This window comes from Microcebus murinus, chromosome 2 (genome assembly GCF_040939455.1).
Source record: "Microcebus murinus isolate Inina chromosome 2, M.murinus_Inina_mat1.0, whole genome shotgun sequence".
Lineage (NCBI taxonomy): Eukaryota > Metazoa > Chordata > Mammalia > Primates > Cheirogaleidae > Microcebus > Microcebus murinus.
The window spans coordinates 36,488,579-36,516,465 of NC_134105.1; the positions used below are offsets into that span (position 1 = coordinate 36,488,579).

The 27,887-nt window shown below is 45.5% G+C and overlaps 1 protein-coding gene across 5 annotated transcripts in view; it reads right to left on the bottom strand.

The window, feature by feature from the left end:
- Positions 1 to 27,887, bottom strand: part of AGBL4 (AGBL carboxypeptidase 4) — a 1,333,072-nt gene that overhangs the window by 6,790 nt on the left and 1,298,395 nt on the right. For 4 of the 5 annotated variants that reach the window (XM_012776133.2, XM_075998177.1, XM_012776131.2 and 1 more), the window contains 2 exons: positions 12,217 to 12,313; positions 620 to 6,032 (listed from right to left, as the gene is read on the bottom strand). In XM_012776133.2, coding sequence (XP_012631587.1) covers positions 5,912 to 6,032; positions 12,217 to 12,313 — 218 coding nt within the window. In that variant the 3' untranslated portion in view covers positions 620 to 5,911. Of the gene's footprint in view, positions 1 to 619; positions 6,033 to 12,216; positions 12,314 to 27,887 lie in introns of those variants that run through there. The other variant, XM_012776132.2, reaches the window with a different exon arrangement.

Sequence of the window (27,887 nt, forward strand, 5' to 3'; positions counted from 1 at the left end):
ACAGAAGCAGAAACAAGGGGCCTTGCTGACTGGTCCGCTGTGTGGGGAGAGGGAGAAAAAGGAGTAAAGACAATGACAGGTTGCCAGCCTGATCAACGAGGTGGGAAAAGAGGATATTGACCAAGACAGCTGATGCCAGGGAGAGAAGCAAATTTGGACTTAGGATTGACATGGGGTCAACCAGAAATAGATTCCAGATCTTTGGGCTCAAGTAAACTTTAAACATTAAGGCGCTGTAACAGGCATCATAGGGATGACTTTCTGAATTGGTCAGGCTTAGTGTTGGGATCTGGGGCTCAAACAAGTGCAGTGGGGTATTGCAGAATTGGGTCTTGTCCAGGTCCTGCCCTAGTTACTTACTGGCCATGGACCACAGGCAAGGGAACTAATCACACTGATTTCAGTTTCATCTGTGAAGTGGGGAAAACAAAGCCTGAGCAGCATGTACCTGAGTTTGGTGTGAGTAGGAAGAGCTGATGGATGTGAGGGTGCTTTGGGGAAGCACTGAGCTTTGGCTGGCAGAGCACTTTGGTATGATTACTTCATGAAGATGATCCCTGCGATGTTGCATGCCAATAGAAAATAACATAAAAATATCCTCATATAAATCCTGGTAAGATGTTTTTGCTGTTATTTTAACAAAACAGGGTACTATGGTTTGGATGTCTGGCCCCTCCAAATCTCATGTTGAAATTTGATCCCCAGTGCTGTAGGAGGAGCCTGGTGGGAGGTGTTTGGGTCATGAGGGTGGATCCCTCATGAATGACGTGGTGCACTTCCTGTGACAATGAGTGAGCTCTCCCTTCACTAGTTAGCTGGCATCACCTCCTCCCCATCTGCTCCTTCTCTCGCCATGTGAGGCGCCTGCTCTCCCTTCTCCTTCTGCCTTGACTGGAAGCTCCCTGAAGGCCTCACCAGAAGCAGATGCTGGCAAAATGCTTCTTGTACAGTCTGCAGAACTGTGAGCCAACCAAACTCTTTTATTTATAAATCACCCAGCCTCAGGTATTTTCTTAATAGGAACACAAAATGGACTAAAACACATGGCATCTTGCAGAACCATCCCTCTTCTCCTTTTAGTCTTGTCAATTCTGCCTCCTGTGAGGTTGGGCGGATACTGTGTCTGACATCGTCTTCCCGTGTGTTCAGAGCCCTAACTTATAATGCCTCTTTCTCCTCCGTCAGACTGTCAGGGCCACTGGATGTCAGGGTCCCTTCTGCCACTCATTTGTTCATTCCACACTCTGTGGATTGAACTCTGCTACCTAACCTGTGTGAAGTGCGGAGGCCACAGAGGTGCATAAACCTAGTCCCTGGCTTGCTGTGATCTCTCAGCACAACTGTCATTTCCCTGGACACCTCTCTCATTGCTGTCCTCTACTCAGGAAGCATTTGTACTTCTGTCTGCACTTCTTCTGGCTCTAAGAAAAGGGATTTCCAACTCTAGCAAGGGTAGAGGTAGTTGGAAAAGAGTTCTACTTTGTGCCAGATATTTTATAGATGTTATTAAATTTAATCCTCACCACAAATGTAGAAAATAGATATTAATCACTCCCATTTTATAGATGAGGATCCTGAGGCTTAAGGAGGCTAAATTCTTTGCCCAAAGCCATACAGCCTTGTTAATAGAAGAGCTGGGACTCTACTCACACTTAGGTTTGTCTGGCTTTAAACTCAGGCTATTCCTTTAAGTTATAATGTCTACCCTGTTTTGTCCAACCCTGGGGACCCACTGGCTGAGCAGAGCCACACGGAAAAGGACTTCTAATCTTGGTGCCCTTTAAGTACTCAGGAGGCAGGAATTCAGAGGAAAAATTCTGAGCAGCAATTAAGGGACAGAGGCTTAGTTCCTGCACTCCAGAAAGAGGAAGTGATAAAGAACCTGAGCTAGATTATCTGCTGGGGCCAGTAATCCAGAGGTGCCAGGATGGGCTCTGCAATGACTACCTTGCTGAGCTTCCAGGTCCCCTGGAAGATCTAGAAGCTTCTGCATATCAAGTGATAAATGGGCTCCTTGCCCAAACTCTACACTCTGGTAGACTCTGGAGTGGCTAGAAGGAACTCAGACAGGTGTGCGTAAGTGAGAGATGGGAAGAAGGTGGGGCTTCTGCAGCAGGTGCTAAAATGTTCTGAAATCCTTACACATTTTCCCAGCCTGAAAACCTACATGCTCACTTCCCTTCTTCCTATCCTCTACTACATCTAAATGGTGCCATTGTTTACTTTTTATTCTGCTTTATCCTGCTTTTATTTGGAGACAAATGGAGAAGGTCCAGTGTGAAGTAGTGGAAAGGGAGCTGTGTTTGAATCCCAGTTCTCACTAGCTGTAGGAATGCAAACAAAGGATTTTACCTTTAGGATTCTCAATTTTATCACCTGGGAAATGTAGAAAATTATACTTACCTTATGGGACTGTTGGGAATATAAAATAAGTCACTGGATGCAAAGGTGTGTAACACAATGCTTGGCACACAGTATATGTTCAATAAATATTTGGTAGATGTTTGAATTGATGGTCAACAAATGTTAATCACCCCATACTTCCATGGTTGGCTCTGCTCTTACAACTTGGAAAATAAGTTGGGATTCTCTAAGGCAGGTCTCAGGTGTGTCATCTAAATTACAGTGAAAGGATACAAATTTTTTTTGTGCACCCTGCCCCTGTCCTCATTCAAAAGGCAACAGAAAATCTCCTAGGTAAAGACTCACTGCTGCTGCTAAGCAAACAACAGCATCACCAGCTCCCTCTGCAGTGGGCTTCAGCAGCAAAGAAGCTGGGTCACCTTTAGCTTGTCTACCACAGCTTATGAGGGTAAACCTACCTTTTGTCTTATCTCTGAGCCTCTGGACTGATGCAGAGCAAACTACCACTGCATCAGTGTGGAGAGCTGTGAGAGCCAGGTAGAGAGACCTGGCATGTTTCCTCTCCTTCCCACCCATCCTTTGCGCAGAGTTGTCTCACTCTCCTTCTCAGAAATGCACAGAGCACTGGTTTCGTGGCTGGTTCTGCCTACCTGTGGCTTTAATCTGAGAAAGAAGGAGGTAGACAAGAAGATGGGCTGGAGCATCCCCTGCTGGGGCTGGGTGGGCCAGTAGCTTCTGGCTGGTTCATCTATTGACTTGGTGCTGTCCTCCATCTCAGTGCTGAAAACCTTTCCCCACTACGTTTGGACCATAGGTAAAACCTTGCCCAAGGAAGCTAAGGAGTTGAGCAAGCTAAGGTCACATCAAGGGCCACTGACAACCCCTGGTGTCTTGGCTAGCCCTTTCCTTTCTGCTCTGCCATTGTGGAGAAGCAGATAGTTATACTGCAAACATACCCTACAGTCTGCCTTATAGCTAGGCTTTTTCCCTCTTCAGGAATGTTAAATGTTAGCATATGCTGTAATTAAGAGACATTTAATGTCACTGTGTTTAGTGTTAAATGATACTTTTTGTACTGCATACTCCATTCTCTGACATCCAGAAATGTAACCTCCTGTCTCCTGTTGTTTTTCTCCAGAGACATAGACTAGGAGGTGATGCTGCAGAACATCAAGCTTCTAACCAAGCCTCCCCCTAGGGAATAAAGTCCCTTTATTTCCTCTCTGGCAGATGTTCGTTCAGACTGTGCTTGCATACCTCTGGTGATGAGGAGCTCACTATCTTCCAAAGGAGTCCATCCAGTGGTTGGCAACTCTATTCACTAGAAATTTTTCCTTATCCTGAGCAGAAATATGTCTTACTGAGATTTGCTCTCTGGATTTGGTTATTGCTTCTGGGAAACACAGAGCAAATTTGCTTCTTTTGTCCCATGGTATCCCTTCAGCTTTTTAGAGACTGTGATATTTCTTTCCTGTTCCTACCCCTCTCAATTTTTCATTTCAGTCATAAACCACTCCAGTCTCCTCATCCATATCTAGTGGGGAAAGATTTGCAGACACCTCACCATTCTGGTCACATTCCAAATGATCATAGCTACCATTCAGTGAGCACATAAATCTTCTTGCTGACATTTCCCGCACTGAAGGTCATTAGATCTTTATAACTATTATAATGAAGTAGATATTACTATTACCCTCTTTTAGGAGAGGAAACGAAGATCCAGAGATATTAAATACATTGCCTGAGATCACATAGACTTCATGAAGTAGAACCAGGGTTTGAATGCAGAATTAGAACTGAGAGTTACCTGGCTCTAAGTTTTTGCTCTTAAATCATTAACATCCTTGCTTCCTGTGTGGCCTGGGATCCAATTAATCAATGTAGCTTTTAAAGTGTGGGCCAATACATGATCACGACATCATGGAAGTGGCCTGGCCAGGGAAAAATGGATCTGGACTTGCCTCTCTCATTTTATGCAGTCTGCTCTCTTCATCTACCTAAAATGATGCTAATGTTGTTGAAAGACTGCCACACTGCTGGCTCACGTTGAGCTGGTTGCAGTCAAATAAACTCCCCAGGACTCTGACATAGGAACTGCTGGAAGTTCAAGTCTTGACTGTTTTTCCTTATCTTGATGACTGAGTCCCAGACCTCAAAGTGAGGGTTAAACTAATTTAGATTGGCTTATTGAGGCAGTGGGAGACCTACAGGGAAAGGTGCCAAGAATGCTCAGAGGAACAGAGGAGTTGAACAAACCACTTTATTTGTGTTCCTCTGGGCAACAAGAACCCAGGGAGAAGCTGTATATACAACACATTTGTAGCCAACTAACATATGGTTCTTTGTTTTCATTTCTGAAAACTAACATGCAAAAGGAGAACAAGTTTTCCTCTTGATTTTTGCAACAAACTTCAAAAATAAATCTCCAACCCAACCAAAAAAAAAAAAAAAATGCTTAACTGGAGCTTTGTGCTAAAGGCCCTATCTCCCTGGAGCCTCCCTTCCTCTCCCTATCTCCTAATCCTCATTTCCGGGAGGTCATTTTAATTAGCAGGCTGTCATGGTGACTCAGCCTGCTGCTTCCACAGACAGGAAGGGAGAGACTCCCCTGGACCCATTCATCATACAAAGGCACTTTACTCTTCAGAAAAATGCACAATATTCAGCTTGCCCCACCTTGGGAATCGCTACTGCTGTAGTTTTATTTTATCATTCCTGCCTGCCTCAGGGTGCATCCTTCTGTCTTTTGTATCTTCCTTACCTGGCAACCACCCTTTCCTCATGGCAGATTTTCAGTGCCCACCTCTTCAGGGGCCAAGTTTGATCCCTGCCATCTGGGATCTGCAGACCTTAACCATGACAGAACTTTTGAAATGAGTGATCAATACTTATTGTCTTTGGAACTAAAATTTCAATTAAACTACCCAGAACACTGGGAAATAGCTCTCAGAACAGTTTTCTAAAGTTGCATGCTGGCATTTGGGGGAACCAGGAAGCATGCATTTTATAGATACGGTGACTGTATATCTAAGACCACTGTGATTTCAAAAATTCTGTCCCATTGTTCCCAACTGTACATTTGCCTTTGGGTTGCATGTGTCATTGCTGCTGTTTGGGTCAGAAAATAGGGACATTGCATTTCTAAAGCTGTAAATGACCACAGCCTATTTTAGTGCAGTAACTATACAACTCAGAAAGGTAAAAGGGCTTTGAAAGAACTGACCTAAGATATGTCAAACCTCTTAAAAGAGATGTGTAGGTTTGCCTCATCCTGTAGGATTTCTGTGTTGTGGAAAATAGCATCTGTGCTCACCTGGTTCCAGCCTCCTATTTTGTTCCTGAGCCTTGAGCTGAAGGCTCACAATTGATTTTCCATTGGTAAAAAGGAAAATCACTGATGAAATTTCTCATTTTTTGCTTCCTTCTCACTAGCCTATGCATTATCCCACAAACCCTTGTCTTGGAACCTAGAGAAGGCTGATAAATTTCATGCCCCAGCAGAAAATGCATGCGCCTGGCCCCACAAGCCCTCTGGGACTCCATGTGTTTAAAAAGGGTTTGAAGGGTCTTTGTGGTTCACTGATCTTCTCTTGTCCCCTTTGCCGTTGGGGTAGTTGCTGGCCGGGCCCCGCAGAAAAGGATGCTTGGAGGGAGGGGGTTTTTCTTTCCTGCAAAGGAGGAGATAACAGAAAGAGAAGAGACAGCACATATACACACTGTAATGAAATCATTTGTGTGCATGTCTATCTCCCCCACTGGACTGTGACCTCCTAGAAACAGTCGCCTTGTATCTTCTTCTCTGTGTCCCCAGAAACTGACTCAGGGCTTGGTTCAAAGCAGGCACTGCAGCTCAGTGAATGCCTGGTAGATAGATGGGTGGATACACTGCAACATTTGGTTCTGGAAAAAACTTAACAGTCCTACAGTTCCAACTCTTCCACCTTTCCACACTAATTCCAACTGATTTGACCCATTCCATGATGGGATAGGGATGGATAGATGGGATAGAAGAGCTCTAACTTGGGAGAGATGGGGCCTCATGCCCTTCACAACTGTCAGGGGTTTCAGAGTCCCTTTCACATTTCTTGGCATAACCAAATTATGGCATCTCATTAACATCTGTCTCCCCAACAAGCTTGGGAGCCCTTGGAGCTCAGAGATGTACCTGGTTCATCTCTGTGTCTCAGCACCCAGCACCCAATGCAATACCCTTTACACCACTGTTGAGTAACTGTCTTTTGTCTGTTTTGCTCACATACTAGGTTATGAGCTCCTTATGGGCAGGGACCATGTTTTATTCATGTTTAACTTTTCCTTCATATAGGGCCTTGTTTGTTTGTTATGGTGTTGACTGATAAATCGATGTGACATTCATTTAGTCACTGAACTAATATTTATTTGCAGTGGAAGGAGTGGGCTTTAGAGCCAGGAAGAACGAACTGAATTCCTAAGTCAGTTACGTGTGAGAGGCGTGACTTCGGGCAAGTTATGCAACTTCGCTGAGTTTCATTTGTATTGGAAGTTTTATCTAACTTCCAATCTTCAGGTGGCATTGTAAGGTTAAATAAGATAATATGAGTAAACCCATTTAGTGTCTTCCCTTCCTGACTATAATTTACAAAGTTATGCTGCTAGGTGCTAGGCATGGTCCTACAGACTCTGGAGATGACAAAGATGAGCAGACATCGAGACTGTCCTCAAGTTGTGCAAAGCTTGGTAGAGGAGATAGTTGCACAAAATAATAACTACAATGCACTGCAGAAAGTAGTTAATGCCATAGACACGGGAATCTGTTGGGCTAAATTTGAATTAGGATTGAAGAAGTGGCTTCTTGTGACTCATCATGCTCTGACTTTGGAGCATCATTTTCCTCCATTGTTACTGACTCATAAATAAGGTAAAGACAGAACAAGTGTCAGCGCACAAAGGGACACCTTGCCCTAACACATCTTACCCACCAGGAAGCCTCACTGTCTAAAAATCGACATTTACTGAGACCCTTGCTAACACGGTGGGGCTGTGTAGTATGGGTGAGACACAGCTAGATGGCAGTGCCCATCAACACCTTGAAGCACACACTTGGAATGTTGCTTAAGGGCAATATGATCTTGAAGCAGTCCCTTCCTTTCTCTGAGCCTCCACTTCTTCATTTCTAGAATAGGCGAAGGATCTATGCTCTTCCTGCCTCATAGGCTCTAGTAAATGGAGGCTGAGGAAGAGCTTTGTAAGTGGCAAGGTGTCGTTCATTTGTCATTGAGGAGTGTGGTTCTTAACACCCAAAGGGAGCATAAGACATAAGGTGGGCATGTTTTCCTGGGGGCAAAGGAAGGCAAGCTTGCCCTAGGGAGGCAAGCCCAGTTTGGTCACAGGTAGAGCAGCCACAGGTGGATGGTGACATGGGGACGAGGTGTGCAGTGGCCAGGAAGGATCGTGAATGTGTAGAATGACTTTGGGAGGTGGGTCAGAGGCAAAGAGCCTCTAATCAAAGATAGGGGCACATACACAGAGAGAGGAGGCCCTGGAAGGCAAATACCCCTTACCTCTGGGCCTCTGCAGAGGCTGTTCCCCTCCCTACCTCTCCAGACTCCCCTCCTTTGGGAAGCTGACTGCTCAGAAAATAGGCCCCTTCCTTCTCTAGGCTTCTGCAGCACTTTGTCTATCACATCACCTTCACCCTGCCATTTTCTAGGTGGGTCTTTGCTCATCTGTTTCTTTCAAAAGTTCATAAGTTGGATGTGTTTTCTTTTTCTCTGTAATTGCCAAGCCAAGCGCTGGTCTGGTGTGGAGTGGGTGTTTGAAGAGTGTTAGGCAACTAGAAATGACCTTTCACTCTTATCTTTACCAGCTCTTTTGCTCTAAAAGTCCTGGCCTTGTCATTGCCTTGGAATGTGTCTTGTTAGGTCCTGCTTCATGCCTTCCCACACCCTATCCCCTAACATGGAAAATACCCTCTCCCTTTCTGTTTCATCAATCCAAATTCAACATGTCCTTTAAAAACAAGTTCAAACCCAACTGCCTTCCCTGGAAGGGAGTCTTACTGGGACATGCCGGCCAGCTACCAAACACTTGCCAGATTGTGTGGGTGGGTAATTTCTGGTTGGGTCTCACTTTTCTTCTTTATAGTGTGAAAGGGTTGAAGCGGATGATTTCTGGGGGCTTCTTCAGTTCTATCATTATATAGTTCAGTTACATTTAGGGCTTATTTAGGACTTAATCTATGCTAGACCCTGCAGATGCACTAAGGATAAAGAAGTGATCAAGACGGTTCTCTAGGAGCAGACTGTCTAGTGGGGAAGCCAGACATGCAAAGACGCCATGACGGTGCACATGGGACACCCACCGTGCTAGAGGTATTTACGAAACACAAGAGCTCAGCAGACAGGAAACAGCTCTGTTTTAGGCAGAGAACAGGGACAAGAAAATAGAGGGTATGATATTTGGACTGAGTTTTTAAAGATAAGTGAGAGTTCACCATCTATAAGCAGAAGGGAGGAACATTGCAGGAAGAGCAGAAAGGATGCACAAAGACAGGGAACATCTAACTTGTCCAGGCTGCAGCGTAGGACATGAAGTGGTAAGAATCAGTTGGGGTGGGGAGGATGATCACAGGGATAGAAGTGTGGCAGGAAGCAGTAAATGAAGTTTAAAATGTAGGGAAAAACTGTAGACCAAGGTCTTAAATAGCAAGAAGAAAAGTTGAAACATTACCCTGAAGGTAATGAGGAGCCATAAAGGTTTTTGAGAGAAGGCACAATCTGACACGTAGTTGAGTACTTATTATACACTGTCCAATATTGTTACCTTTGCATATGTACCTGCCTTTATCCTCCAAAAATTTGGGCTCCTAATGGGCAGGGGTTATGTATAATCCTACAGCACTTGATGGGCCTGGAACATGGGGGGTTCTAGTGTGTTGACTAGCCGACAAGCCCCCTGAGCATACATACTCACATCCTGAGCTCACCACGGAGCCAGCCCTCCCAGCCTGTTGCTGGGCCTGAGCCCCCCTCACCCAGAGGCCAGCCCACCCTCCACGCTCATGCTCTGTCTACCCACAGAAATGCACCTGGCATGTTCATGTTTCCTGTCTAACTTTGTCCCCTTTGATGGGCATTTTTGACTTCAGTTCTGTGACTGTGTCACTGTGGTCCAAATAAACGTGGGGTCTCAGCTCTGGTTATCAATGCCATGTCCTTGAGCCTGAGCTCTTGTGCCTACATTGCTGTCCCGCAGGGACCCTATCTCGGAAGATGGCCTAGCACCCAAGGACACCAACAGGCTCCCACCAGCACGTGGGTGGAGACCGACATGTTGTAATTATCCATGGAGATGGGAGAAAACGAAGATTAATTTTGAGTCAAAACATGTAATTTTCCTTTAAAACCAGAACGGCTCTTTTACTTAAGCTATTTGATGCTTGGTTGGAAAATAATATTAAAAAAGGGGGGTGGGGAGGAGGTATGCAAATCCCAAATCAGAGCTCAGAGCCTTGTATCCTCCTGGGAATTCATTTGTAAAGGATTACTGACCAATATAGAGCTAAATGGTGTTCATGGTTTTATGAGGCAGAAGTATAGGGATAGGGAGGAAGTTAATATTATTTTAGATTGAAGGGTGAGTTGCATTTACCTAAAGTCCACAAGGCTGTGGACTTGTAAGGAATGAGCTCTCCAGCTCTTTTCCAAAGAGGGCTCCAAAGCTCAGGGCAAAGAGGTGTCATGACTAGCTGAACTCAGGGTCCTGAAACTCCCCTGCATGCTTTAGACCCAGCTGCAGGGCCCCTCCCTGCCCTGCCTCCCACAATGCTGTACTGGCCGATGCTGAGCACACCCGGCTGGGGCGAGGGACTGGGCTCTGGTCCTGGCTCTGGCTGCATAGCCCCGACCAGGTCCTTCTACTCCTCAGCCCCAGTGTCCTCATCGGTACCATGAAGAGAGACTAGGTGAACGCTAAAGCCTCCCTGAGTTTTAGCACCATCTCACTGGCCTATGACAACACAACATGCCAGAAAAAAGTGGTGAAGGATCAAGACAATTTTATTCAGGCTGACAGAGGACCTGAAAGAGACAATCCCCAAATTAACTTGTAAATGAGTCTTTTGAGTTTTATAAAGCTTTACATTTTTAAGAACTTTAACCAATCAAGAATGACTTCGGGCAATGAACTAAGCATTTTCCCCTGGAGCTGAGCTCCTCAGAGGTGGGGGTCATGCTTCAATCAGCTACTCATCCTGGCATCTTCTTCCTGTCAAGGGCCTGGCATAGAGGGTCACCTTCCTGAGTGAGTGAATGAATGCATATATGCAAGCAGGCTCAGTAAAGCACAGGCACTTAAGGGGCACAAGAAATAGATGTGACTCTCCTGCAGGAGTTTCTAAAACCCCAGGAATGGCGGCCACAAAGACCCAGGTGTGTTATGAACAATCTGAGACAGGGTATCAGAGTACATTGTTATGCAGACTGTACGTGGACCTGGGGCTTGGAGATATATACTCACAGCATTGCGGAACGTGGTCCCTGAAATATCATCCATCCCAACCAGATATGTCAAGGGACTTTCCCTAGGCCATGATGGGCTGGTTGGAAATCTGGGGCTGTAACCCAGAAACGAGAGGAGATGAAAACATTTATTGTGCACCTCTTGGCTGCTGGGCACCATGCTAAGCTTGCTAATCTGCAAAACTATATTTAGAGGTTGTTATTCAAGAGGCCAAGAAATTTTCCTAAGATCCCAAAACTTGTATGAGCTTGAGAGAATTTGAGTCCACACTGATGAACTTCCACTTGAGGTGGAACTTAGTTGAACTTCAGTTCAGCTGCAAACCCTGGCTCTGCCAAAAACTCTTTGACCTCAGGCAACTCAGCCCTTCTCTTTATCTTTCTGAGCCTCCTTTTCCTCATTTGTACGGTGGAGGATATAATGTCTATGAGGAATAAATAAGATGATATACAAAAAGTACCTTATACAATAAATAACAGTGAGTTACATTGTTTTTGTTAATAATAGGGTAGGGAGGAAAGTACATGGACAAGGTCATGAGCAAGGTCAGTGGAAAGTATTGTCTAGCAGGAGCCAGGAGTTGGGCATGGTCATGTCCTTCAAGGAGGATAGACCACTGGGGGAAATGAGCCCAAGAGATAAGGCAGGGCCACATTCCAGATGTCATTAGATGTCACTGCCCAAATGCTCACTGGGCTCACCGCCAGCGTGCATGGAAACACTTCAAGCTCTGGCACAACGTTCAGTCAGGACAGATGCTCACCTCCCGACTTTGTCTCCTCATTGGCCCTGCAAATTAGCCCCAGCAGAGAACCTGAGGTGGAACTTCCCAGGGGTGTGTCCTTTCCAGCCCCAAACCATACCTTCAGAGAAGGGGACTATGCTGACAGGATATATGTATGCCTGGCACTGTTCTAGGTGCTTTGACACACATCTCATAATAACCCTATAAGTGAGTACCATTGTCCCCACTCTACAGATGAGGAAACCAAAGGATTGGAGAACTTGGCATAGGACCTTTCACCCGAGCTATCGGATGAAGTAGCGTATGGAAACACCCAGACCAACCTAGAACAATGACTGAACTCAGCTCCCGGCAACACCCTCATCCCTGTGGATTCCTATGTTAGACCCAGAAATATGCTCCCCACACAATGTCTCACCCCTAAATGATACTTATGCTCAGGAAATACGCTCTTCTGCCCCACACAATCTCTGTGGCAGGGCAGAGATGACCTTTCCCGTGGCACAAATGGGAAACTGAGAGCCAGTGAGAGGCTAAGGGAAGTTGCCCCCGAACACAAAGCCCGTGAAGCAGGACGGGAGCCCAGACGGTGCTGCTCCGCCACTTACCGCAGCCTCGGCATGGGAATGGCCACCTTCTCAACCAACGGGTTCAGCCGATAATAATCCAAAAACGTTCTTGCCACGTTCCGCCCCAGCTTCATGTCTGCATGTTTGTGCGTTAAGGAGAAACTCTGGAAAGGACTGAGACAGAGTCAAAAGAGGACTACTAATAAAAATGACTTAGTAGTAATAACAGCAACATCACTCACTGTTCTAGCATGAGTATGTACTCTCTTGTTTTATCCTCATGAAACCTTAACTAGTAATTACTACTATTATTCTCATTTCACAGATAAGGTAACAGGTGCACAGAAGTTAAGTAATTTGATTAAGATCACACAACTGGGAAAAGGAGGAGACAGGATATGGGTCTAGGTAGTCTTATCCCAAAACCTGTGCTTACAGCCTTTATGTTACACTCAGGCCTTTGGAAATCACTGGGCTTCCTTGGTTTGGCCTCAGGTGGCTCAGGATAGAGCCAGATAAGCAAACCCAAGGGCAAGAGACCTTTGTTGTTTACAGACCAGGGCCTGTCTGACCCTCAGATAACCTCAGGTACAGTGGTACAACTCTCTGTGAGCCTAAATAGTGTCCCCATTCCATTTTGAAGTTCCACCAATAATGAATCATTAGGCTAAAGATTCATGACCTGTTAAAGTACAAACTCCCCAGGGAAGGAGAAAGAGCCAATTTCATGGTGATCATTAACACCTTCATCCAGGGCCACAGAGATGGGCAAGCACATGGGGACCATTCAAAAGAGTTCCCACCACCTTCTTCACAAAGTCCCCAGGCTGGGGTTCAACATGGCCCAGGATATGAAAAGTAGCATTTATGAAACACCTATGTGCCTAGCACTGCCCTAAGTGCTTTGCCTATATATGCATTTTAATCTTCAAAATAACTTAGTGACGAAGGCAATTTTATCGCCCTTTTGCTCTGGGAGGTTAAGGAATTTGTCCAAGGCTGCATAACTGGTAATCGTACGGTCAGGACTCAAATCCAAGTAGGTCTGATTGCAGAACCACGTGCTTTCCACTATCCTGGACCGTTTCCCAACTTGAAGGCACCTTTTCTGTCAAAGCCTGAGTCATTCCAGGCCAGCGCCTGGTGGGAGAAGGAAAAACACCAGACAAGTTGTTTGTGACAGTGAGACGCACGGTAGGCTCGCTGTGCTCTGGGGCTGCCACCTGCTTTCTTCCTCTGGATGTGACTGACCTTCTCTGTCCTCTTCTTTAAAAAGTTCACAACCTGGCATTGGGCATGGCCTCTCTGACCAGTGGACCCTGGAGGCAGAATCACTGCCAGGGCCCACAGGGGCGGCCTGCCTGCTTTTGCCCAGCCGGTCTCTAGTCAGCTTCAGAAGAACAGACCAGGGCTGTGTGTGCCGCCGGTGAGAGCTACAGGGCACAGAGGAAAGCAGAGGTCCCTGTGGACTGAGCTAAAAGGTTGCAGCAGAAGTTTTGGAGGCAGATGTACCTAATCCAAATCCTGGCTCTACCTCATGCTGTGCCTGGCAGACTGTATTTTCCAAAGATGTCTGCAACAATATCTCCCATCTCGCATGTTACTCTATAATATGACCTTGACTCTTCTTCCACCGAGAGGTGTGGTTTATGTTCCTTCCCCTTAAATTTGCATGGGCTTGTGACTCACTCGCAACCAAAAGAATGGACATTGTGGGACTTCTGGAGTGAGGTCATAAAAAGTGATGTAACTTGTACTTGCTTGCTGGAATACTTGAGCTGAAGTCCTGAGCCTCCATGCAAGCAGTCTGACTGCCCTGAGACCCTGAGACTACAGAGAAAGAAGGGAGGTTCCTAGCTAGCCCACAGCTCCTCTGGCACTCTGCTGTTCCAGCTCCTGCCACGGTCTGACTACAGCTGCATCAGACTCTAAGCTAGAACCACCCAGCTGAGACCTTCCCAAATTTCTGACTTGCAGAGAACACAAGAGAAAAGCTATTGCTGTTTTAAGCCACTAAGTTTTGGGGAGATTTTCTAATGCAGAAATAGGGAACTAGAATGCTGTGTGACTTTGCATAAGCCTCTGTTTCCTCATCTATAAAATGTGAATGATAGTGCTTGCCTCACAGGGTTGTTGGGATGGAGTGTGTGACTGTACCTAGTTGATGAACAACATGGGGCCTGACTGAATGAATGAATGGGGAAAAAAGAAGCCTGATCCCTTCTTACTAACTGTACTGAGAGCCAGACTTGAAGCAACTGTAGGAGATATCCTTGTTGATCAATCACCTTGAGCTCTACAAGGGAAAAGAATTGGGCTGTTCCAGTAAAACATCCCACTGTAAGGTGTTGATCATTTTGGACAGGCTCTCTCGAAAAGATAGTATTCTAAAGGTGAGAGCTGTCTGGGACAACCCTCTTTTCCTCCCCCTTCCAACCCTATAACATACTCCTCAAACCCTGGAGGCCTCACTCCAGATTATTTACTGCAATGGCCCTGCTTGGGTCAAGGAATAGGACATCAGCAGGAAGGAGGGGAGAGATTGATTGAACATTTTCAATTAAAACAACCTGTCTTTGCACCAAGATTTAAGATCCAGGCAAGGAGAGGATATAACTCTTTTTGGCTGGAACCTTTTTCAATAAGAGAGAAAAAAAATTGGGGTGTAAACTCCCAACTATTCATTGTCAACAAAAGTCTCAGGATGATCTGTAAATTGAAAATCTCCTTAAAGAATCATCCTCAGATTCTCATGTAGGTCATTGATCTATTTCTCACAGATGGCAGGGGATGGCCAGCCACATAGGGAAGGTGGGATTGGGACCCTCAAAGCAGTAAAGTAGAAGGATTCAGCTGGGACTGTCAGAAACTCAGAATGACTTGGTGACTTATATCCAGAGCTGTTTTGAAGTAAAGGGTGGGTGTCAGTAGCCCAGACTCCTATTTCACAGGACCCTTCAATAGGTAACAAGGGTTTGAACATTTACTGTTTATTATCATTCATTTTTTCATTCATTCAGTCATTCCTTCATGCATTCATTCAAACATTTGCTGGGCTCCTCTTATGTGTGTATTGCTATGAAGAGTGATTGATAAAGAAGAATTACATAAATATACTTTACAGTCTAGATGAGGAAACAGACATGCCCCCATTAACTACATTACCAGGCAGGCTGTTTGTTGTGTTGTCACCTTCACAAAGCAACTACTGTTTATTTTAGAGTTTATTCTGTGTAATGCACACGATGTAGTTACTATTACCAATCCTCACCATAGCCCTGCAAGGTCACAGCCCGATTCCACACATATTTCACAGATAAGGACACTGAAAATCAGAGTTTACATAATTAATCCAGTCTTGTGGCTTGAAGGTAGCAGAGGTAGCATATGAACCTCAGTGTCTTCTAGTGACATGCATATGCTGTCTCCTCTCTTGAGTGTGATCATAAATTCAAACACAAAATTCTATGGACATATAGAAGGAGATGGAATTTCAAATGGAAGAATTGTGAAAGGCTTCATGAAGGTGGGCACATAATAAAGATTTGAAGGACAAAGACAGATCTTGAAGGGGAGGAAGACAAAGACAAGCAGCAGCAGAGAAATAGAGTGTGGCCGGGCACATGACGCAAAGCGAGACAGAGAAGGGCCCAAGGGCCCATGGAGCTGACGTGTAGAATGAAAGGGGAGGCTGCAATATTAGGCAGGAGACAGATGAATGAAGGCTTTGAGTGCCAAATTAAGGAATTTAAACTTCTATTCTTTTGTCAATACAAACCAGTGAGTATCTATGTGTTGCATCTGTCATTGGTTCACTCAGTATATATCTATTGATCACCCATAATGTTCAGGATCACTGGAAGGCTCAGTGTATACTATGGTTAAAAACAAAACAAAATAAAATAAACCAAGACAATAGCTAAGTCTAGAAGCAGAGACCTATAGCAAACTAGTAGTAAAAAACCCCAATAAATACATAATTGCAATTGTGATATGAAGAAAATGCACAGTGTCTATACTTGGGGAAACGGAGGTATGGGCAGGCCTCTCTGAGGAGGGACATGGAAACTGAGAGCAGACATGGTGCAGCAGCACCTGCGGGGAGTGAAGGGTCCTCGGGAGGGAGACAGGGACTATAGCAGGGTTAGCAGGGAGTGACAAGTCAGGGCTAGATCACGTAAGGCCTTTTGGACCGCCTTTCAGGAGTCTGGACTTTCTAAGCAAATGGGAAGGTATGGACAAGTTTGAAGCAGGAAAAAGACATGATGTGATTTATATTTTCAAAAGGTCACTGCTGTGGTGAACATCAGAAGGCAAGAGTGGAAGCAGGCAGGACGCAGGAGGCTATTGCCACAGCCCAGGGTAAGATGAGGGGCTGGACTGGACAGAGGCAGTAGAGAGGGGAAAAGGCATTCGGGTAGGAGAGTCAGAACCTGCTGCCAGGTTTGACGTGGGGCCCGAGGAGAGGAAGGAGTGAAGGATGACACCTTTGTATTAGGCTCTGGCAGCTGGGTGGATGGGGTGCCCTGGTCTGGGACGTGGAAGACTGGGGGAGGAACAGCTTCGGGGGAGAGAGTCAGAGTTCAGTTTGGGGCATGCTGGGTTTGAGATGCCTGTGAGATGTTAAGCACACAGGTCTTGAATCTGAAATGGAAAAAAAAATCAGACGATGAGAATGGTTTCTGAATTGCCAGCTCTTTGGGATTATTCATGCCACAGACTCTTGCTGACGGCGTGTTCCATTCTGCTCAGATCGCCACCTCTTGCTCCCTGCTGTCAGAGCACACCTACCTCAGGGTGCCCCGAGGGCTCCAGGAGAGTGGCAAGGACTGAAGGGTCTTCTATTCGCCTGTCTCAGGGCCTCAGACCTGGGGCCTTCACAATTTTAATCACTAACTTGCCATGTGGCCTTTTCTGGGCCTAACTTCTCTGTGGGTAACTGAATGGACTCCCGAGTCCATTGCAGTTAAAATGGTATTGTCAAACAAAAGCCCCAATACAATAAGCTTATGAAAATTTCTAACCTCATTCTTTCATTCAACAAATATTTATCGAGAACCTACTATGTGCCAGGTTATTTTAGGGACTTGGGATACACAGTGAAGAACACTGACAAATAGCCCTGTCTTTACAGAGCTTACATTCCAGCTATGGGAGAAAAACTGTAAACCTCACACATTTGTAAACTACACAATGTGCCGGAGAGTGACGAGTGCTAGGAGGTGAGGATAAAGAGTGGAGTAAAGGGAGCAGATGGAAGTATTAGGTAGAGGGGCTAGAGTGGCCTCATTGAAAAGGTGGGGTGTGCGTGGGTTTGGAGGGGGCAAAAGAGCTGGCCAGCACCAGGGAGGAGTCGATCCTCCCCATCTGAACCATGAACCCTGACTAGTTTCACAATTGGGTTCTTGCTGAAACCAGCCCAATTCCTAATTAGGGATATAATCAGTCTCAGGGCTGAGTCCTCCTAGGTGGGGACAGGGAACATCTCCTTCCGTGCATGTGGCAGTTTCTTGGCTGCCTGCCCTCTCTACATCCCAGAGCAGCTCCAGGGGGGCCAGGCTCACACATATCCTCCCACCTGGCCCTCAGCCTCCCTTCTCCACCCTGCTCCTTCCCTCATGGTCTTGAATCTCTGAAGCCTTCTCCACACTGCTCCCTGCTGTAGCTCTTCCAGAACCCCCAGCAACCTCACCTGGCTGGCCTGCACTGAAAGGCTCTGAGGTCTACCCCACTCCTCAGATATGGTATCCCACTTCCTCTTTCTCTGCATGGGAAATTCTTATTACTGTCCCTATTTTGCAGATGAGAAATCGAAAGTTACTTGTCTGATCAGGCACATCAAGTTTTGTCAAAAGGAGGATTGAAGCCCAATCATTCATTCATGTGCTCATTTATTCATGCACATATTTATTAAGTGCCTCCTACATGCCAGGCACTGTCCTAGGAGCTGAGGTACAACAAAGACAAAAACAGACGCAATCCCAATCCCTATCCTCATGAAGGCCCTTTCTTGCCATCATCCTACCTTCAAATCAGAAAATTTAACTCCTATCTGCTCCCTGTTTGGAAACCCCCCACCTAGAATTCTTTCTCTGCTCACATTCGCACCCTTGGCAGCAACAGATGATCATCATTAAAGGGGAAGATTAATTCTGCAGAGGGGTAGGCCAAGGAAAAGTGATTTCTCTTTGGTGAGGCTGACAGCACTGCCGGAATATTAAGAGGCACCTGCCTAGGAGCCTCTAGGTACAGCCAGAAGAACAATGCGACAATGAAACAGCTTTTGTCTCTGCCTCCTCACCAATCCTCCCACAGTGTCGGACAGGTGCATGACTAAACAGATGAATCCTTCTCTGAAGTGCAGTGTGGAGGCTGCAGATGTAATTGCAGAGTCACAGGCAAGTCCCAAGGCACCCCCTCAGTAAGATGAGAGGGGGAGAGAGAAAGAGAAAGAGCGAGAGCAAGTGAGCAGGAGGGAGGAAGAGACAAAGAGACAGGCAGAGGCAGACACCAAAAGAGAAAGAGAAGCAAAGCGACAGGAGATGTGGAGGGAAACTGGTCAGGATGAAGCAGGAGGATAAGGAGGAAAAGAGAATCAGAGATGCTAAGAGAGACTCGAACTTGAAAACTGAAGAGAAATGGAGTGAAGGACAGAAAAAGATAGAAAAATGGGGAGCAAATGACAGAAAGGGAGAGAATCAGAGTGTGAGAGAGATAGATGTAGACACGAGGGGAAGGAGGGAAGGAGGGGTGGAGAGAAAGGCAAAAGATGAAACAGAAAGAGCAAAAGAAGAAAAAGCAGAGAAACGCAGGCGTAAGAGGGAGACAGTAAATGTGATGCAGGAAGACTGCAATAGACACAGACACAGCGAGAGACGGAAGGGAGACCTCCTTTTTGATATGTGAAATGCAATTCAAAAGGGCATTTTCTGAGGCTCACTTCAGGGAGGAGGCGGAGAGTCGGCTTACCTATGAGTGGGGGCATGTCTAAAGCATCAAAGGATGAAATAAAGTTTGGGAAAACTGTGAGGCTCTATATCAGTATCCTATTGCCACTAACAAATTACCACAAACGTGGTGGCTTAAAGCCACAGAAATTTATTCTCTGACAATTTTGGAGCCCAGAAGTCAGAAGTGAGTTTCACTGAGCCAAAATCAAGGTGTTAACAGGGCCTCACTCCCTCTGCAGGATCCAGGGGAGAAATTGTTTATTTCTGGTGGCCACTGGCATTCTGTGGCTTGTGACCACATCACCCCAATCTCTGCCCCCATGGTCACATTGTCTCCTTCCTCTTCTGCGTGTGTCAAATCTCCACCTGACTCTCTGTTACAGCGATACATCTGGTCGTGCTTAGGGCCCTCCTAGATCATCCAGGTTGATCTCAATCTCCCTTCTCAAGATCCTTCACAGCAACACCTAAGACCTTGATTCCATAGAAGGTAACATTTATAGGCTCCAGAAATCAGGATCTGAATGTCTTTGGGGGTCATTACTCAGCCAGCTCCATGTTCCCTGGGAGTTTATCTGCTCGGCCAAGACTAAGGATGAGAGTGCTTCTGGCTCTGTGTGAGACAGTCCCCCCCACCAACCCACACAAGCAGCAAGTGCATTTACCAGGATTCAGACCCATATATGTCTGATTCCAGAGTGCTTTTGATTAGCATTATCTGCTGCCTCTCAAGGACAGGGTTGCCTATTTTACCTCTTAAGCATATAGTAAACCTGCTCTCCCTCTTTTCCTACTACTTCTCCTTCAGTTCAGATGCTTACCTCTTACCTGCACTATTGCTTCAGCCTCCTAATTGGTCTTCTGGCCTTAATTTGTCCCCATTAATGGTGTTCTCACAATTGCTAACCTTGTCACTTCCTGACCTACAACCCATCCTGATCCCCTGTCACCTACAAGGTAAGATCTGAACTCTAAAATCCAACCTTCACAGCCTTCCATAAGCTAGTGTAGGCCTTGTCTCCTGACACCGTGTCCCGTTGTGTATCTATTTAGAGTGTGGGGTTTGGAGTCCAAAAGCATGGGTTTTAAACTTGGCTCCTACAGGCTCATCTGTGTGAACCTGGGCAGGCTACTTATTCTGAGCCTCAGTTTCCCCATCTCCAAAATGGATAATGCTACCCACCTCACAGGATTATTGTGTTAGAATTTTTTTTTTTTTTTTGAGACAGAGTCTCACTTTGTTGCCCAGGCTAGAGTGAGTGCTGTGGCATCAGCCTAGCTCACAGCAACCTCAAACTCCTGGGCTCAAGCAATCCTCCTGCCTCAGCCTCCCAAGTAGCTGGGACTACAGGCATGCGCCACCATGCCCGGCTAATTTTTTCTATATATATATTAGTTGGCCAATTAATTTCTTTCTATTTATAATAGAGACTGGTTCTCGCTCTTGCAAGGCTGGTTTCAAACTCCTGATCTCGAGCAATCCGCCTGCCTCGGCCTCCCAGAGTGCTAGGATTACAGGCGTGAGCCACCGCGCCCAGCCTGTGTTAGCAATTATATATCTAAGGTAATCAACACAATGCTAGCATGTCATAGTGCTTTTTATTATCATTATTGTTTATGAAACTGTCAGTTTAAACAAGGTGTGAGCTCTTCAAGGACAAGGGTGTTATGTTGAAATGTTTTTCCAGCCATTCAGTTCACGTTAGTACTATGGACAGAGATAGGAGCAAAAGAAAACAAAGGAAAAAAACAAGACAAGAGAGGGAGAAAGAAAAGGACAGAGAGACACAGGGAGGGAGTGATGAAGAAATTATTTTTAAAATTCTGTGTTTTCTGGATGTTCAGTATAAGATCTTGTAGGTCTCTTCCATGTTGTGTGCCTCAGTTGTCTCACCTATGAAATTTGCTGGAGGTTGAACTAGATGATCTCTAGTTGTAATTCTCACTCTCTATGCTCCACCCTGGGTGAAGTGTTTCTCTGGAGAAGGGGATATCGTTTCGGCCCAAGTAGATGAGAGCCAACCTTATTGGGCATGAAGGTGGTATCTGCCACTCTAATGGGGTCTTTGGAAGAGAAGACAGGTTAGAGGCTGGCTGGGCTGGTACGCATGGAGATCTGACCTCAGGTATAATGTACCTGATTCTAGATGGGATGACCTTGGGGGATGTTTGTAGTTCAGATCACATTAGACAGGTTGTTGTAGTTCATTCATTATTTGTTACTCACTGATTCATTCAACAGACACTTATTAAACACCTCCTATGCACTGGGCCATGAAATAGGTATACAGAGCACAAGCACTATGTAGAGTAAGCAAAACAGGGATGGTCTTGCCCTCTATCTGCTTACAGCCCAGGCACTATCGACACGTTGGGCTGAACGATTCTGTGTTGCAGGGGCTGTCCTGTGCATTGCAGGCTGTTTAGCAGCATCCCTGGCCTCTCCCACTAGATGTCAGCAGCACCCACACTGTTGTGACAACCAAAAATATCTTCAAACATTGCCAAACACTCCTTAGGGGGCAAATTCACCCCTGGGAGAGAACCACTGGTATAGAGGTTGCACAGCGTCTAGGGGAGGAGCAGCAGGTGGAATGGGCAGCTGGGCAGGAGCTTGGCTGGAAGGGGTCTTGGCTTCCCTGCCTAGAAAAAGTAATGCCTCAGTGGATGGGGCAGAGGAAAGCAATGTACCCTCACAGGCTGTGTTACCTTCATAGGATGGTTATCCAATCTCCTCCCCGTCACCTCCCCAGGGAGAAGTAGCCTCCCTCCCTCTCTAACACACCTCAATCTCTATCTCTGCGCTGCCTCTCCCTGCCCTGCCCGCCCTGGACTGCTGGTGTTTACAGCCCATCTGTCTAACTCAGACCCACTTCTCACCCAAGAGGGAAATCGATCTCTCTCTCTCCAGTTCCCACACTGTCACTTGTCTCCTGTCTTCCTCACTCCCTTCCTCTTTCCCTCCAGGCACCAACAATTTCCCAGCAGTGCCTCCCTTTCCCCACTGACAGTTGACTGTGGCTCAGGAGATTGGCTCTGAAACTGGCTGTGCCTGCCCAGCTGGGCCCCGGCTCAGCAGAGGCTGGGGCTTTGATGCGGCTCGGCTTGAGAGGGGGCTCTGCTTCTCTGAGCGATGATCCTGCGTGTCTCACATATATTTTTAGAAGCTTCAACTGATGCACAGTAAAAATAAGACCAACGACCAAAGTAAATGTTTGCATAGCAGCATTGTGAAGCACCAGGGAGGGGAGAAGGAAGAGAGGTGAAATAAGCGTAAGGATCTCTGATGGGCCTGACTCCAGCCCTCAGCTTGGCTTCTGGGCAGCAGCACAGCCTTGCATGGGCGAATCTCCTCTAGGGATCAGTTTTCCAACCTGCAGAGTTGGAGGAGGGACTGACTTGCTGATGTTTTGAAACCTTTGCCTCTAGGTCAGGAGGGCCGTTAGGGGGTTCCTGAACCTTCTGCTATTACAGACAAATATGTGAATTCTCTGGGGAGGGTATTCATAATTTTCTACAATTTTTGAAGGAAGAAGTATCCTTCAAATGTTAAGAATCTTTGCTCGTCTGCGGATGGAGATAACTGATTTCATCACCACCTTCCAGGTAATATTCTTTCTTATTTTCTGACCCATTCCCCTCTTATATTCTGACTCTTCTGGGATTATGGAAAATCTGGCAGTTCTGGGGAGTGAAATCAAGCTAGACGTGGAATGGAATGAACCATCTGTAGGCTGTATCCCAAGTGCATCTGTCTTAACATACCTAGAAAACCTCGAAGAGTCTGGTGACCCCAGACTGCTGCAGGGGTCAAAGAACAGCTCAGCTCAGATGAACCCTGCGAGGTGACTGTGAAACTCAGCCGGTGTGTGGCTGAGCACTGGGGGTCAGTCGTTGGCTGGGAAGCATCACACCCCGGGCTCAGAACTTATGAGGCCCACTGACGGGTATGCTGAGGGGACTAGATCTGGGGTCCCCAATCTTTAAAAGAAGCCCACTCCCCCGATCTTATGTCTTCACTCCTGATTAGGCCTGAACCTGAAGTGCTTACACAGATGGATGAAATGAGCCATATCCTGTGAGTCAAGAGGCCTATATTTGAGCACTGGCTTTTACCAACTTCTGTATGACCTTGGGCATGTCACGGGCCCCCTCCAGGCTTCGGTTTCTCCATTTGGATAACGAGGAGGAATTGGGCTTACTGCACAGTTTCACCAAGGGAGAGCCATCACTACAGGAAAACTCCATTACAATACTTCATTATGGGCTACTTCCTTGCATTTAATCCTCATTTCGGGACATCCTTGTTCTATTTCAAGCAAAAGAACAATAATTCCATGATGTTGGGTATAATGTTGAGTTTCAACTCCAATCTTGTGGGTCCTCCTGGTTCTAGCATTTTATGATTTTCTTTTCTGCCCTTGTGCTACTTTTTTATTTTTTTGGTTTTTTTTTTTTTTTTTTTTAGACAGAGTCTTGCTCTGTTGCCTGGGCTAGAGTGCATGCTACTTTCTTTTTAACTATTATCTTGAACTAAAAACTTAGGGAATGAAATTAATGTTTATCACTAGTTACTACTTTCCAGGCATTGTACTAGTTTCATTTATTACTGACAAGTAGGGTAGTATTTACTATCCCCATGTTACAGGTTAGAAAACTGAGGTTCATTTTATTACCTGGGTAGGGTTAGGACTTAAACTTAGGGCTGTCCAATTACAAGGACTGCAGCTTTAAAAAAATTATTATTATGCTATAATTCTTTATTATTTTAACTTCCTTAAAGTGAACTCATTTATTTGTTCAATATTTATTGAGTATCTGCTATGTAAGGGACTGCGCCAGTTGCTATGGGTTGGGAAGCAAGAAATCAGTCCCTCTTCTTGAGCAGATTTTAGAAAAGACATATAAATAAAAACTGCAGGTCAGGGAAGTAACACTATGACACAGGGAAGTATGTAAGGGAAGTAGGGGTGCAGAAAGTGGGATTTAATATTGGGGGCACCTAAGAAGAGTTCTCAGGAAGCAGCACCTAAGCTGATTTTGGGGAGTGGGTTATCTCTCTTTTTTTAAAAGATGATTCTTTATGAAACAATTAAGTCAACAAATAATTGAGAATCTACATTTACCAGACACTTTTCTAGTTTCTGGGACATAACTGCAGAAAAGGACAAGGTCTCCACTCTCATGGAGCTCATATGACAGTAAGGAAGATAGACACAAATTACCAAATATAAGATTGAAATCTGGGGGACTTGGAGGAGAAGTAGGCATTGGCCAGGTAAAGAGGAGACAATGTCACGGAAAGGAATCGTGAACAAAGGCAGAGGCAGGTGCAAGCGTGCTGAGGCATAACGATCCCTTCTAAGATGTTTGTCAGGGCTGGAATGTCTTCTACAGGATGAAGAAGGAAGCAAGAGAAAAATGCAAACATGGATCATGAGTGCCTTATGTGATGTTGTGAGTAGGGACTGTATCCTGCAGATAATGGGGAGTCATGAAAAGGCTTTAAGGCATGGAGAGAGAATACTCAAATTTGGCTTCAGGTGGTTACTCCCATGGCCCTGGTGGAGGATGATCTGAAGGGAGGAACGCTGCAGACAGGAAGCATAGTTCTGGTCCAGGGAGGATGATGAGAACCTGAGGTAGAGTGCTATCAGGGACATAGTGAGGAGGAGATAGACTTAGAAATGTTTGTCAAGTAAAACAGATGATACTTGGAGGCTGAATGGGGGTTGCTGGCAGAGGTGCCTGGACCAGGAAAAGCATCAAGGAGAGCAGAGCATGTTCCTGTCTTGGAGAACCAGGTGGTGGTGTCACCGTTGATCCTAAGCAGGAATCTGACTATGGCATCTAGAAAGCAGGGAGCTCTGTGTTCCCCTGAGTACTTTCTGTGACACACTTCTTAGTGGTAGTGTTATCTAATTGTATTTTGCTGCACAGATGTGTGAAGTGACTAGTAGGATTCCTATCGTGAAACTCCATTATGATATCTGGTTATCAAAATTTCCTTGTATCTAATGCTTTGTTGGGGACATCCTGATTTCATGTCAAGCAAAGTAGAAAATGATTCCACTCACAGGATGGGTGTGAGACTAACATATTTATCCAATCTTGAGGACAGAATATATTTTCTCTGGAATTTCTCCTTTCTATTCCATTCTCACTCTCCCACACCTCTGACGGGCCAGCTGGCCTGTCTGTCTGCCTGCCTCCCTGTCTCTGATAATGCTAATCAGGATCTACTCAATGTCAGGATATAAAACATGCCTATTCCACGTCTCACTTAATCCTGCTCTATTTTAGCAACAATAAGACAACAAGTCATATTATATCTCATGCTCTCATTCATCCCTTGGGCAACAGGATTTCTTAAACCAGTTCTGTGCCACTTCATGCTCCCTCTGTGGCCATCCTCTGCCTGACAGGCCCTTCCAGACCCCCCACCTCACTGCCTCTATGTACCTCCTACTAATTCTTAGACCTCAGCTCAAGTGCTACTTCTTCAAGAAGCCTCCTGGCTGAGTCATATGCCCTCCCAGAACCTCCTGGCATTCTTTAATGGTTTTCTCACAATAATACCTTACATTTGGATGTGTGGTTTTGATAAATCTCTATCTCTTCTACTAGACCACCAAGTTCCGTGATTGAAAAACGATGTCTGCTTTGTTCACCATAATTTCCCCTGTGCCTAGCAGAATGGCTGGCACATTAGAATTTCATTTAATTATTTGCTCTATGAAACAATGAATACTGCTAATGGTAGGAATTTGGAGGGAAATTTGGCCCTTTCTTCTTCCTGGGTCAAGGTTATCCCAGAACTTCACAGAGAGGAGAAATGGAGGTCATTTCCTAGCGGTTAATGGAGAACGTGATTGTGAGGAGAAAATTGTGTGAGGAGCAGGGGTGGGTGTGAAGGCACACGTCACAGACTCCAGAAGGTAAAGTGGCCTTGCTCTTCCCCTGCCACTCCTAGGAAAGGAGGAAAAGTCCATCAGAACTAGGGATCCTGAGAAAGGGACTACCTGATGAAGAAGAGAAGGAGGCCTTGAATGCCACCATCTAAAAGGCATTTTCCAAGGCCAGAGATGTGACTCTCTCTTGGTTGTAGAGATGAAAAGATTGTGGAGAAAACAATGCCCATCTAGTCCCATGCAGGTGAATCATGGGGTAAAGGGGTCAGGTTCATTTGATAACTAGCTAGTTATAGCTATAGAGTGAAGCCATTTGAGTAACACTGAGACTCCAGGGACACAAGCTCCTCCTGAACCACAGGCTCTCAGAACAATGCCACAGTTAGGCAGGGCATGGAGCCCTGGGCCTATGAAAGAGAATCATGGCTTGGGAGCCTCCAGACCTTGGACTGCACCCATTGTACCCATGATCTCCACTGCTCTGTGTCTGCCTCTCTCCTCCACTGGACTGTGAGTCCTTAGGGGCAGAGCCTACCTCTTCCCCATCCCTGTTTCCCTACAGACTAATAAACCACCAAATGATGCTTGTGAAAAGAATAAGTAAATGAATAAATAAATAAACCTTAGACAAGTGGTTTACTCACTAATCCTCAATTTCCTTATCTGTAAAATTGGAATAACAATAGCTACTAACAAGAGTATTATAAAGATTTAATGACATAATGAATGTGAAAACACCCAGTATGGAGCTTAACATAAAGTAGATGTTCAAAAATAGATACTTTGTACTCTTTTTTTTTTTTTTTTTTTTGCCATTAATCCCATCTCCTGACTTCGAGCACTTCCCAAAACTTTACTGACCTTCGTATTTTCTAGACTACTTGACAGTGCACCAGTGGTTAGAGAATCAAAATATCAGAGTAGGAGGGTAACAATAGTGGACATCTTTTCTGTTTTGTCTTATTTCATTTTCCTGCCTTTGATCTATTCCCTCCTCATACACCGCATTTTCCTGCATTGAGCCCCGGGTCTCAGTTCCTGTGGCTCAGGAGGAGGCAGCTCCACCTATACTCTGAATGGGGATAGAGTCAACCTATCTTGGCCACTCAGCACTGAAATTCCTCTTGCCTCAGTGATGAATCAGGGATGACATGGCCCGCTGATCCTCAGTTCTAGGACTTGTGAAACAGGGAATCACCCCTCAAGCCAAGAGGGTGGAATATCCACCAGGAGCTGGTGGCAGCCGTTCTGCTTCTCAGAGGGGAGAGCTTGTCCAAGAACAGAGTCAAAATTATGCTCAGGAAACACTGAGGCAGGGAGCACAGATAGTTGAGACCAAGTCCTGCTGACACCACTTGAATCCCTAGATCCTGCTATGCCTACAACCAGTATTCCTTTGGACTTTTAAGTTTTATGAGCTAATTATTTCCCCTTTTCACTTACGTCAGTTTGAGTTGAGTTTTCTGTCACTTGCAACCAAATTTTGGCTAATACAAGACCTTGGAGTTTGTCTCATCGAATCTCTCAATTATATAGATGAGGAAGAGATTTGCAAAACCACATGGGCAATTTTTACACACAACCAATTTTCCAAATGAATATGTTACCTCAATTCCTCTTATCTTTACTGCTGACCAGAACAGGGACAGGTTGTCCTTCTGCCTGGATAGGGTCATAGAATATTGATTTTGGTCACAGAATGCCTAATCTTTCTCCAACACAGAGAATTTTTTAAATTCAAGTCCTTGGAACTGGTTTTGTTTTGCATTACAATGTTTCTATCCCCAAGCGGAACTGTTGATGGCCGTCCTTTCCTTCCACACAGTGTAATCAGCAGCAATTAATTCTA